The sequence below is a fragment of the Schistocerca cancellata genome, chromosome 4 (genome assembly GCF_023864275.1).
Source record: "Schistocerca cancellata isolate TAMUIC-IGC-003103 chromosome 4, iqSchCanc2.1, whole genome shotgun sequence".
Taxonomy (NCBI): domain Eukaryota; kingdom Metazoa; phylum Arthropoda; class Insecta; order Orthoptera; family Acrididae; genus Schistocerca; species Schistocerca cancellata.
Genome location: NC_064629.1, coordinates 137,059,082 through 137,073,023, shown reverse-complemented (window position 1 = coordinate 137,073,023; position 13,942 = coordinate 137,059,082). Strand labels below are relative to the sequence as shown.

The 13,942-nt window shown below is 43.3% G+C and overlaps 1 protein-coding gene and 1 pseudogene across 1 annotated transcript in view; both read right to left on the bottom strand.

Annotated features, from left to right (window-relative positions):
• The window catches only part of LOC126183925 (GTPase-activating Rap/Ran-GAP domain-like protein 3), a 662,070-nt gene that overhangs the window by 320,184 nt on the left and 327,944 nt on the right, over nt 1-13,942 (bottom strand). The window contains exon 2 of the mRNA XM_049926272.1: nt 4,607-4,676. Coding sequence (XP_049782229.1) covers nt 4,607-4,676 — 70 coding nt within the window. The remainder of the gene's footprint in view (nt 1-4,606; nt 4,677-13,942) is intronic.
• Nucleotides 1,772-1,888, bottom strand: LOC126185818 (5S ribosomal RNA; annotated as a pseudogene).

The window sequence follows — 13,942 nt, the reverse complement described above, 5'->3', positions numbered from 1 at the left end:
GCAGCAGCCCCGCGGTTCCGGACTGCGCGCCTAGAACCACTAGACTACCGCGGCCGGCTTTTGTACGCTGAATAAAATATATCTGTGGGCAACCACCTGATAAATAGCATGTTGTTCCGTCTTTGGAACGCAATACAGCAGCGAATCTGCTTACCATGCATTCGAAAAAATGGTTCATATGGCTCTGAGGACTGTGCGACTTAACTTTTGAGGTCATCAGTCGCCTATAACTTAGAACTAATTAAACCTAACTAACCTAAGGACATCACACACTTCCATACTCGAGGCAGGATTCGAGCCTGCGACCGTAGCGGTCGCTCGGCTCTAGACTGTAGCGCCTAGAACCGCACGGCCACTCCGGCCGGCCATGCATTCGAAAAGACCTTCGTAGGTACGTGAAAATTTAATTTCACAATCTTAGGGTTTACTGGGAAAAACTCAAGATGAAAGCAGTCGTGTGACTATTTAGTTGAGGAAGAGAAAATTGCGTGACCATCAAATCTGACAGAGAAACTTGCGGAAATCTTCAGTGAGGTGATGAGGTAACTGAAGTTTCATGACTGCGACACCTACCCTGCGATAATGATGTGACAAATATAAACTGTCATTCTTTGTTATCACCATAATTAACAAACTGTCGTGGCAAGCGAATGTACAGCGTAATTCAACAGCCCCTAACGCTGTAGTTTTATGCAGTCCGCAATGTTGGCCTTCATAAACCACGAGCAAGATTTTCAAACTCTCTCGCTCGCTACGCGCAAACTGTTATCCCAACAGAAAAAATGAACAGGACCTTTCTGTAGAAAATCTGATACAGTTAATTTTCGTGCATACGGTTTCGCTAGACGCTGTAGTTTTCGAGTTATTGAAGAAAAACTTACAAAAGTGACCTTGAAACGCACCCCTATTCTCACAATCAGTTCCCATCGCTCAGGATTTCATGTATGTTGTTTTGACACTCCCTCCTACCACTGTACAAATATTTGCCACTGCACGAATTATTTCTCTTAGTTGACCTTTTCCTTAGTCTTCCTTGACTGGTCTTATTACGCCACTGGGTTCGTCGAGCACTTACAAATTGTAAAACTGTCGTTTGTGCAAATTTTATCGAGCAGTTTTGTGAATTGCAACAGCATAAAATGAACAATTACATCGATGTATTCGTCAGGCCTTCTGATTACGGATCTACTGCACTTGTAAGGGTTACGATTGACTCGTACTGTCAACGTAATTAGTTTTAGGGTAACGTTTACAAAGGTCCTTCATTACCCTCACTAGCACGTTTAAATTAAAAAAGTTAATGAAGTAGCCGACTATGCTGGTGGTGTATCAGTTCAATCAATAGAAGCACTCCGTCTTCAGGCCACAAGTGGCCGACCGGGATCATCCGATCGCCGTGTCATCCTCAAGTTGGTTCAAATGGCTCTGAGCACTATGGGACTTAACATCTACGGTCATCAGTCCCCTAGAACCTAGAACTACTTAAACCTAACTAACATAGGGACATCACACAACACCCAGTCATCATGAGGCCGAGAAAATCCCTGACCCCGCCGGGAATCAAACCCGGGAACCCGGGCGCGGGAAGCAAGAACGCTACCGCGCGACCACGAGCTGCGGACCATCCTCAAGTGAGGATGCGGATAGGAGGGGCGTGTGGTCAGCACACCGCTCTCCCGGTCGTTATGATGGTTTTCTTTGACCGGAGCCGCTACTATTGGGTCGAGTAACTCCTCAATTGGCATCACGAGGCTGAGTGCACCCCGAAAAATGGCAACAGCGCATGGCGGCTGGATGGTCACCCATCCAAGCGCTGGCCACGCCCGACAGTGCTTAACTTCGGTGATCTGACGGGAACCGGTGTATCCACTGCGGCAAGACCGTTGCCCCAATCAATAGAGAAGGAAAGAAATCGAATATATGGAATAGTTAGAGTAATCGAAAATTTTTGTACAGTGGTTGGTTGGTTGCTTGATTAGGGGGAAGGAACCAAACAGCAAGGTCATCGGTCCCATCGGATTATGGAACGATAGGGAAGGAAGTCGACCATGCCCTTTCAAAGAACCAACCCGCCATTTGCCTGAAGCGCTTTAGCAAATGAGGGAAAATCTAAATCAGGATGGCTGGACGAGGGTTTGAACCGTCTTCCTCTCGAATGTGAGTCCATTTTGTACAGTGGTATGACAGAGTGCCGTGAACAACATACTAGAAATCCTGATTGCTAAGGGATGAGCGTAGGGTGGTGGTCCATTTGAAGGTCACTTCAAACTCGTTTGTTTCTCGAATAACTCTAACATCATGGCCTCTAGCGAAAACATATCCCAGAACAAATTTTAAATACAATAAAGTTCCTGCAAAAAGGTCCTGCTCATTTTTTCTATAGGACTAACAGTTTGCGTGCAGCGAGTGAGAGAATGTGAAATCTCGCGTGTTGTTTGTGGAGAAATTAGCTGTGAAGATACGTGATAAGATGTCCGTATTTCAAAAGAAAAAAAAATCACCTTTTTTTTACGAGTGTATACCAGCCTTCAAAGGTGTACTGGGAATGGGTGATAAGAAGAATTTGAGGTACGCATATTTTGATCATTCGTCCTATTCACCAGATTCTTCGCCATACTGCTTCTATCTTTCACGACATCTAAAGAAATTTATAGGCGGAAAACGCTGTGAATCCGTTGAAGATGCTATGCGAGCCGTGGATGAGTACTCTGTAGACTGTCCAGAACATCAACAACAGGGCTGGAACTGCCCACTGGAGTATCTTTGAACAGCGTGTATTAATCCTGACGTGGGTTATGTAGAAAAATGCACTGAGGTGACAAAAATCATGGGGCAATGATATGCACACAAATGGCAACAGTATCGCGTACATGAGGTACTAAAAAGCAGTGCATTGGTGATTATGTGAGAAGATATCCGACATGATCATGGCCACACGACGGGAATTAAGTCTCTGAACACAGAATGGCAGTTGGAACTAGATGCATGGGACATTCCTTGCTGTGGCCGACCGGACAGTGAGGTGAAATTTGGTGTTAATGGGCTATGGCAGCAAATGATTCACGCCTTTGCGAACACCAAGACACCACCGGCAGCGCCTCTCCTGGGCTGGTGACCAGATCGGTTGAACCCTGACGACTGGAAAATTGTGACCTGGTCAGATGAGTCCTGCCTTCAGTTGATAAGACTGACAATAAGGTTCGAATGAGACGCAGACCCCACCAAGCCTTGGACCCAAATTGTCAACAAGGCGCTGTGCGAGACGGTGGTGACTCCATAACTGTGTGGGCTGTGTTTACATGGCACATTGACTGGAAATGGTTCAAATGGTTCAAATGGCTGTGAGCACTATGGGACTTAACTTCTGAGGTCATCAGTCCCCTAGAACTTAGAACTACTTAAACCTAACTAACCTAAGAACATCAGACACATCCATGCCCGAGGCAGGATTCGAACCTGCGACCGGAGCGGTCGCGCGGTTCCAGACTGTAGCGCCTAGAACCACTCGATCACCACGGCCGGCTTGGAAATGGTTATGTTAGGCTATCTGGAGACCATGTGCAGTCATTCACGGACTTCATGTTCCCAAATAACGATGGAATTTTTATGGATGGCAATGCGTCATGTAACTGGGCCATAACAATTTGCAATTGGTTTGAAGAGCGTTCTGGACAATTCGAGCGAATGATTTGGCATCCCAGATCGCCCGAATTGAATTCCATCAACCATTTATAAGACGTAATTGACAAAGCTGTTAGAGCACAAAATCCTTGTCAACAAGGCACTGTGCCAGATGGTGGTGACTCCATAACTGTGTGGGCTGTGTTTACATGGCACATTGATTGGAAATGGTTATGTTTGGCTCTCTGGAGACCATCTGCAGTCATTCACGGACTTCATGTTCCCAAATAACGATGGAAATTCTATGGATGACAATGTGTCACGTAACTGGGCCACAACTGTTTGTGTTTGATTTGAAGAACATTCTGAACAGTTCTAGCGAATTATTTGGCAACCCAGATCGTCCGAATTCAATCACATTGAAAATTTATGGGACATAATCGACAGAGCTGTTCGAGCACAAAATCCTGTACCGGTAACACTTTAGCAATTATGGCCGGTTATAGAGGCAGCATTGCTCATTATTTCTGCAGAGGACTTCCAAGGACTTTTTGAGTCCAGGCCACGTCGAGATGATGCACTACGCAGGGAAAACGGGGATCCGAGACGATATTAGGAGATATTCCGTGACTTTCGTCACCTCAGTGTAAGAGCATCCATGCCCGAAGAGACACAGCCAAGACACATTTTCCTTGCGCTCGTATCTCATGTTGTATAAAATTTCCTTAAGATGATAATAACCTCATTCCACAGAAGGAAAATAAAATTATGGTTAAAAGCAACTGATTTTTATCAGATACTACATCAACTATAGATATTACGTATTAGATGCACGATGAGTGTACAGTAACACATACTTCTCACTTGAATTTTGTTGAACGGTTTTCTGTTCTAGTGAAGTCACACCTAGCTTTAAAATTAAGCGTAGAACAAAAACACAATGAAATATATGGTTTCAGTATTAATTTGTTGAGTTATTACTTACCAGTTCTACTGATCCATAATGGCGACGGCTGAAAACGCCACGACGTGAGATCAAATCATGGGTTGAAGAGCTGAAACACAAAGAACAGCCAGTAAGTGTAAACGAACTGATAAGTTATTTGATAGAAACAATTAACCTTAACATAAAGTTAATAGGAACATTGTAAATAAATTCGAAAGATTGAATACTAATAAACCACAATGGAAGTTCTTAACGATGAGAGTAATAGTTCTGATATCCTGTTGCTCTTGTGAGTCGTTTTACACCAATATGATGATATAGTGTGTTGTAATAGTAAACATTATTTTTAAGTAGCCATAAATGCTTTTCATACCTCTGATTCAGACATATTACTTATTAAAATGAGTTAGGTGAACATCTCAAAGTGTGTCATATTTGGATCGACAAACAAATAAGTTAAAACAAATATCGACTAGTCATCTGTAGGTCAGAGACGTCGTCACTGGAAACATGTACTGCCGTATCAGTGAACATTTTCGTGAGAAATTTCGTCCTGTACTTCTTGATGGTATCTACGTACCGTATCAAACACAAAGTAAAAGATCTCGGCATAACTTTGGAGGAGTACTTAAATTAGGTTGATCAAACTGTCTTGACTGTACGAAATCGAAAAATTTGTAAAAAAATATTTCCTCAAAAAGAAAATTTAGTCATTCTTATGTCCAGCCGAATCTCTAATACTGTTGTGTCGATTAACACGGCACAAACAGTGAAATGAGCTGGCGACTCGAGCTAGCCTCGAATGGTTGTGTAAGATGTGTGTAACATTCACATATTTGATCGTGTCAGGCCTTCCTACACTCAGGGTGGATACAATCGGAAGGGTGACTTGATTTTCACGTACTCTGTGTATTTCGTCGGTTTCTTAGTCGCTACTGAGTTCAACATCTACAACCACATATTAAATATCCATCACCAATCTCTAACTGTAAGGTCTGTTACGCCCAGTGACGTAGCTGCACCTACGCGTAACACTAAATCTCTGGGACAATTTACCAGTAACCTCCATCTTATCCAATTCCTCTCTGCATTAAGAAGGCTGTAACGCTTTATCTGATTTCATCGGGATATCCTTCCTCGAGCCATATCCCAGCTGTTTTTGTTCTGCCCGACAGCAAGCCAGTATTTCTGCCACATTGTCGACACTATCAATAGTTTCATCATCCCTTTCTTCTGCTTTCTTTTCTAGATTTCATCTACTAAACTTGCCCTATTATTTATCGACTCCGGACCAAACAACTTCTTCAGATTTGATTTCTTCTGAATTGTTGCCATACATTTGTGTTGGACGTCATTATTTACAATACACAAAATCCTGATGATGAAATTGCTTAACGTGAAGTTAATTTGACTGACCTTAATGAAATACTGAATAATAAAAAATAATAATATAGATATTATCATTATTATTACTATTGCAACGCTCGTGGAGTACATAAATTTTAATGTTAATTTACAAAAAGTGTCAAAATATAAGAAGTGACCGGCAGGTCCTTATTTTGTCAGGGGAAATAAATGTGTAAATAAAAAAAGTTATAATTATGTAATTCTTAAGTTGTATGCAAAAAGCTTAATCCATATCATGTATGAAATTAATTCAGAACAATTCAACGTACTCATAACGTATTACTAATACTACCTCTGAACGTTGTCCATAATCTACAAAACAAAACAGAACTTAATGATGAAGTCATTTCAGAACTTTTACATAATGTTCATAACCGACATTTAACAAGATTAAGAAGTATTATGGCGATTTCAGTTCTCATTTCCTTACCCAGGATGACTATTTCCCACATTAACGTAAGCCTATCTGCCTATCTGTCGATAAATATTTTTATTGCTTTCCATTGTGTATGCTTGTAACTTATTTCTTAAAATAAGTTATGTAACTCAAGTATGTATCGAGATTTCATCCAGTAACAGTCAGTGTATCAGGACAGATTAAAATATGAGAACGGTACCAATTTGAAATTTATTTCCTAAATTTAGCTATCTATCATCGTACATTAACGCAAAGGAAACATGTAACATTATATACACTCCTGGAAATTGAAATAAGAACACCGTGAATTCATTGTCCCAGGAAGGGGAAACTTTATTGACACATTCCTGGGGTCAGATACATCACATGATCACACTGACAGAACCACAGGCACATAGACACAGGCAACAGAGCATGCACTATGTCGGCACTAGTACAGTGTATATCCACCTTTCGCAGCAATGCAGGCTGCTATTCTCCCATGGAGACGATCGTAGAGATGCTGGATGTAGTCCTGTGGAACGGCTTGCCATGCCATTTCCACCTGGCGCCTCAGTTGGACCAGCGTTCGTGCTGGACGTGCAGACCGCGTGAGACGACGCTTCATCCAGTCCCAAACATGCTCAATGGGGGACAGATCCGGAGATCTTGCTGGCCAGGGTAGTTGACTAACACCTTCTAGAGCACGTTGGGTGGCACGGGATACATGCGGACGTGCATTGTCCTGTTGGAACAAGCAAGTTCCCTTGCCGGTCTAGGAATGGTAGAACGATGGGTTCGATGACGGTTTGGATGTACCGTGCACTATTCAGTGTCCCCTCGACGATCACCAGTGGTGTACGGCCAGTGTAGGAGATCGCTCCCCACACCATGATGCCGGGTGTTGGCCCTGTGTGCCTCGGTCGTATGCAGTCCTGATTGTGGCGCTCACCTGCACGGCGCCAAACACGCATACGACCATCATTGGCACCAAGGCAGAAGCGACTCTCATCGCTGAAGACGACACGTCTCCATTCGTCCCTCCATTCACGCCTGTCGCGACACCACTGGAGGCGGGCTGCACGATGTTGGGGCGTGAGCGGAAGACGGCCTAACGGTGTGCGGGACCGTAGCCCAGCTTCATGGAGACGGTTGCGAATGGTCCTCGCCGATACCCCAGTAGCAACAGTGTCCCTAATTTGCTGGGAAGTGGCGGTGCGGTCCCCTACGGCACTGCGTAGGATCCTACGGTCTTGGCGTGCATCCGTGCGTCGCTGCGGTCCGGTCCCAGGTCGACGGGCACGTGCACCTTCCGCCGACCACTGGCGACAACATCGATGTACTGTGGAGACCTCACGCCCCACGTGTTGAGCAATTCGGCGGTACGTCCACCCGGCCTCCCGCATGCCCACTATACGCCCTCGCTCAAAGTCCGTCAACTGCACATACGGTTCACGTCCACGCTGTCGCGGCATGCTACCAGTGTTACGACTGCGATGGAGCTCCGTATGCCACGGCAAACTGGCTGACACTGACGGCGGCGGTGCACAAATGCTGCGCAGCTAGCGCCATTCGACGGCCAACACCGCGGTTCCTGGTGTGTCCGCTGTGCCGTGCGTGTGATCATTGCTTGTACAGCCCTCTCGCAGTGTCCGGAGCAAGTATGGTGGGTCTGACACACCGGTGTCAATGTGTTCTTTTTTCCATTTCCAGGAGTGTATATATATATACAGGGTGTTTCAAAAATGACCGGTACATTTGAAACGGTAATAAAAACTAAACGAGCAGCGATAGAAATACACCGTTTGTTGCAATATGCTTGGAACAACAGTACATTTTCAGGCAGACAAACTTTCGAAATTACAGTAGTTACAATTGTCAACAACAGATGGCACTGCGGTCTGGGAAACTCTATAGTACGATATTTTCCACATATGCACCATGCGTAGCAATAATATGGCGTAGTCTCTGAATGAAATTACCCGAAACCTTTGACAACGTGTCTGGCGGAATGGCTTCACATGCAGATGAGATGTACTGCTTCAGCTGTTCAATTGTTTCTGGATTCTGGCGGTACAGCTGGTCTTTCAAGTGTCCCCACAGAAAGAAGTCACAGGGGTTCATGTCTGGCGAATAGGGAGGCCAATCCACGCCGCCTCCTGTATGTTTCGGATAGCCCAAAGCAATCACACGATCATCGAAATATTCATTCAGGAAATTAAAGACGTCGGCCGTGCGATGTGGCCGGGCACCATCTTGCATAAACCACGAGGTGTTCGCAGTGTCGTCTGAGGCAGTTTGTACCACCACAAATTCACGAAGAATGTCCAGACAGCGTGATGCAGTAATCGTTTCGGATCTGAAAAATGGGCCAATGGTTCCTTTGGAAGAAATGGCGGCCCAGACCAGTACTTTTTGAGGATGCAGGGACGATGGGACTGCAACATGGGGCTTTTCGGTTCCCCATATGCGCCAGTTCTGTTTATTGACGAAGCCGTCCAGGTAAAAATAAGCTTCGTCAGTAAACCAAATGCTGCCCACATGCATATCACCGTCATCAATCCTGTGCACTATATCGTTAGCGAATGTCTCTCGTGCAGCAATGGTAGCGGCGCTGAGGGGTTGCCGCGTTTGAATTTTGTATGGATAGAGGTGTAAACTCTGGCGCATGAGACGATACGTGGACGTTGGAGTCATTTGGACCGCAGCTGCAACACGGCGAACGTAAACCCGAGGCCGCTGTTGGATCACCTGCTGCACTAGCTGCGCGTTGCCCTCTGTGGTTACCGTACGCGGTCGCCCTACCTTTCCAGCACGTTCATCCGTCACGTTCCCAGTCCGTTGAAATTTTTCAAACAGATCCTTTATTGTATCGCTTTTCGGTCCTTTGGTTATATTAAACCTCCGTTGAAAACTTCGTCTTGTTGCAACAACACTGTGTTCTAGGCGGTGGAATTCCAACACCAGAAAAATCCTCTGTTCTAAGGAATAAACCATGTTGTCCACAGCACACTTGCACGTTGTGAACAGCACACGCTTACAGCAGAAAGACGACGTACAGAATGGCGCACCCACAGACTGCGTTGTCTTCTATATCTTTCACATCACTTGCAGCGCCATCTGTTGTTGAAAATTGTAACTACTGTCATTTCGAAAGTTTGTCCGCCTGAAAATGTACTGTTGTCCCAAGCATATTGCAGCAAACGGTGTACTTCTATCGCTGCTCGTTTAGTTTTTATTGCCGTTTCAAATATACCGGTCATTTTTGAAACACCCTGTATATATATATAACAACTTAAGGTTACGGAAATTGATTCAAATGCTATAATTGAAAAGTCTTTGATTTAAAGTGAATATAATTTATGCTGAATAGCTGTCATTTTGCATGTTTACCTTCTGTTATGGCATGTACACATTTTTAGACAATTTACACGTGTGTATTACTTTATTTTAGTCTTAATATACGTACTCAGCCACTGGAGGAGAAAATTAAAAACTAGACCGCACTGATTGGACAGGTCAGGCGATGGAGGTAGTGAAATGTGGCTACTGCCAACGTACGCCTTTTCGCAGATTTTATTTAATGACCTCACATAATTAAAAAGCGTAACTTCTGCAGAAATTTATTATCAAAGAGCTTCCGAGAAATAATATGTGATAATACATGTAGCGGTCGAGCTTCCACTGTTTGCTGCATGGACAAGGGGATCTAATATCTCTCAAGATAAAAGAAATGATAGTATCGCGTTGTATCAGACGCGAATGATACGTCCGAACACTGTTTGGGGGTGTAGAGTTTGGGTTCATTATACAGCTGCTTTTTGCTATGTGAGAACTGGGCCGAAAATACCATGTATTTTTCCACATAACATCGATACTCGAAGCAAACCTGTGGCGAAAAAGTAATTTGTATCCTGTCAGCTGCACGTCAGGAAGTGGTAGCGGAGTAACAAGGTAAGCGGGAAATCGACCGACGACCAGCCAAGCGGGATGGCGATCTTACACTCGGTTGCTCGGGAGTAGTCCATTAATCGCACTGGCCTAGCGCGGCGAGCAGCATGTGTAATCTGTCACACTTTTTAACTTCCCGACTCTCTAGAAATTCTAATATCCTGGATAAATTTGTGGAGCCAGCGAAATGGACCATGGTCTCAATCTCGTGCTGGGAGTTACTGATACCATACTGATATTAACATTAATAATCAATCGTCTGTTGTTTGTCAGCTGGTGATAATTAGTTTTATGCTATGCCAAAAGGTTAATGCCAACTCCCGTCGACAAGTGACATTGTGAATTGCTCCTACAGCGCTGAAGAAGTTATCAGCGAGTGACCTGTTGCAGGAAATTAATTATTAAACTAAACATTTTGATATAGTCAAGATGTGGGCAAAAGCAGTACAACAGACGTCAATAAATTTTATTGTGATATAAAATATATGTTAATGATTGCGCGTATAGTATTAGCTGTGCTTCTTTTCGTGAAAAATATGTCTCGTGTAACTGTTAGCCACAGGCTGCTTATGTCGAGACATGTTAAGATGTGTACTCCACGAAAATTATATATGTAGTAGTCTTTGAATACACGGTTAATGACTGACAGCTGGAATCAATTATGTAACGCAGATACCTGGGGAAAACAATGAAAAGGCGTATAAAGTAGAATGGACACACCGGCTTTGATTACAGAGTTCCTCTACGGGTACATTCGTGGGTAAATGAATGTGTTTGAGAAAAAACGCAGCGGTCACCACAGCAAATGAAACAGTTCGGTGTGCCACCTGACTGAGATTTTTATTTTATTTATCAGATTCCACGAGACCATGAGTCATTGCTCCTTGGTCATGGATCGAGTCAGTACATAGTTTACGGAATGCTAATTAGAACATTTACTAGCAAACGAACTAAAAATAACGAAACACGAAAACAAATTTGTGAGAGTATAAGAATAAGTAACACATTAAAGAGAAATTTTTTCAATTTCTTTTTCAATTATACTGGAAACCTACTGAAAATGAAACCTTCTGCACAGTACTCACGGAAGAGTTATCCAAGTGAAAATCGTTTTCCCGTCAAGCGTTCACTGAACGAATGCTTCTGTTTCTTCAGAATGGCGCAATATTGTTAACAACAAATTCCATGTTCGAGTGTATGTGCACGGATGGCAGAACTATGTTCCTGAAACAAATGAACAACGAGGTTCACGAACTGACAGTGCATATCAGTCTGACCACACTATTCTTGGCATGGAATAATCTTGGCAAGTTCACGTAATTGCCCCAAGATACAGTACTACAGGAGTTAATAAGGTTTCGAGTTTCGGTGTCAGAGACAGTGAAGATAATTTTCTTAGTGGAGGCAGCACGCAGCGGTCATTTTTTGCACAACGTCTTGAAAGGCATACTGCAGAGACAGCTCTTAATCTGCCCTCGGTCGTAATAAATTAAATCTGTCGACTTTACTGACTCCCTGAACATTTTGGGACGACAAAATTTCGCTTTTAAAACAGTTCCGTGTCGGAAACCGAATACAGTTTTGTGGAATATGAACAGATTTTCGCTATTGACTACCTTAAAAAGGGTAAAACAACTAGATAGTAATAAGCAATTTTGTTGGACTAACTTCACGCATAAATGTGAGAGAAGACGTCTAGGACGCAAATCAGAACAGTAATCTTTCCTCTGAATTCCACATGTTTCAATCTAAAGAAATTTTTATTCAGAATAAGTCCAGAGAAGATGTTACGACAGACATAGGTAGATGCTTTGGAGATATTCCTAAATAGCTCTTGAGTGCTAGTGTACTCATTGCAGAAATACTACCTATAAGACACCAGTGTGGACAAACACATTTTAAACTAAAAAAATTGTGTTTCTACTCGAGGTGAAGGAACATTTAACTTCATGAATCGTTGAAAAGAAACCACAAGATCACTCATAATCTTAAAAATCCCGAGCGTAGAGCGCTGTTGAATACTGTTAATACGTAAATAGTGATATCTTACACGATCGCAACTAAAAAAAACTGTTACCTACTTTTAAGAATTAGTTATTAATGCACTACAGGTTAAAGTTTTCGATGTCTGGTATTACTAAAATATTTTGCAATTAGAACGTTACGAGTGGAATTTCTTCGTCTACTACTTCTGAATTAGCTATGGGACGTGTCGTGGGTATCCACTGATTTTACGCAGTAGCAAGAAATTGTTTGAGGGCCTCCGAAAGACACAGCGTTCCTCCTAAAAGAAACATATTATTTTTCATTCTAATTCCCCAACTAACAGTGAAACTCCAGCTACAGTTTCAAAACGAAATACATAATTGTTAATTATATTAAGACATAAATTAGATGCCTGCTTTAATGGAGTGTCATATCATGGCGTTGTCATATTGTTCTCATCCCATCAGCATCTTAGCGAAGAGTGGATTTCAGACTAAGGGCTATTAATCAGTCTTATTGTATTTACAACAGTTGCATTAAAAAATGGAACCTGCGTATATGATTTACCATAATTACTTCGCAGGCAGGTCGATTTTGTCTCAGAACTGGATAAACTGGATGGCACTGATAGGATGCAAATGGATACACATCTCAATGAGCACACGTTGCTCTGATGGCGCTCCTGGAGACAGCTGCAGTATAATCGATGGCCCATGGCAGCATCTGGCACGCCGGATGCGTGGCAGTCGTAAAGCGGAGCTTTTGTTTCTGTTTCCTGATTTAACCGGGTGTGTTGAAATGTTTCCTCAACAAGACCAGCGGTTCCACCTTCACCATTATTTATTTTATCTGAGCAACAGAAATGGGCCTATCAGTAATTCTGCAGGCCGAATGTCGTACCCTAATGCTTTTTCTGTATTTCAGTGCTGCTACCGCAGAGATGCCAACAACGTACACGAATGCTATTGACTTTCCCTTGTTTATGATCTTCCCCGACTGTCAGTAAATTCATCTGAAGGATCTCTCTGGCGTACAAGATAGCATTTATTTTCAAGAAAGTGTTTGTCATAAATTATAATCAAAGTACAGTTAATCTAGTTTACCAGGTGGTCACTGATCGACTGCCACGGCCATCCTGGCATGTGGTTGTTCAGCGTCCCCATGGCGCGCCCCATTGTATTCCGAACTGGAGAATATAAGTAACATTTTACATCTGAAACATCATGTTTCTGTGTACAGACGTGGACAAAAATATGGAAGCACAGCGAGAAATGCATGCTTGAACGTAAATGCAGATGCTAGCCAAGCCTGCGGCTTGTGCTGTTGTATTTGACCGCGAACGGTACCTTTGAAACGCCCTCAATATATTGCAAGTGTTAGTCACGGTCAGGACAGCGTTCTCTGTAGTTGTGAGGCCATTATGTCGGGGCTAAGTGCATTCGAACGTGAGGATTTGTTGGCTCCCGTAAGGTGTGTGCTTCCGTAACCTAGGGAGGCGAAGTGTTTCAAGAGGAATCCTATCGAAGATGTCTACCGCATACGGGGAAAGCGGAAACAACATCGTCCGCTAAGAAACGATGTGGAAGGAAGTGTGCGACTGCTACAGTCGCAGGTTCGAATCCTGCCTCGGGCAT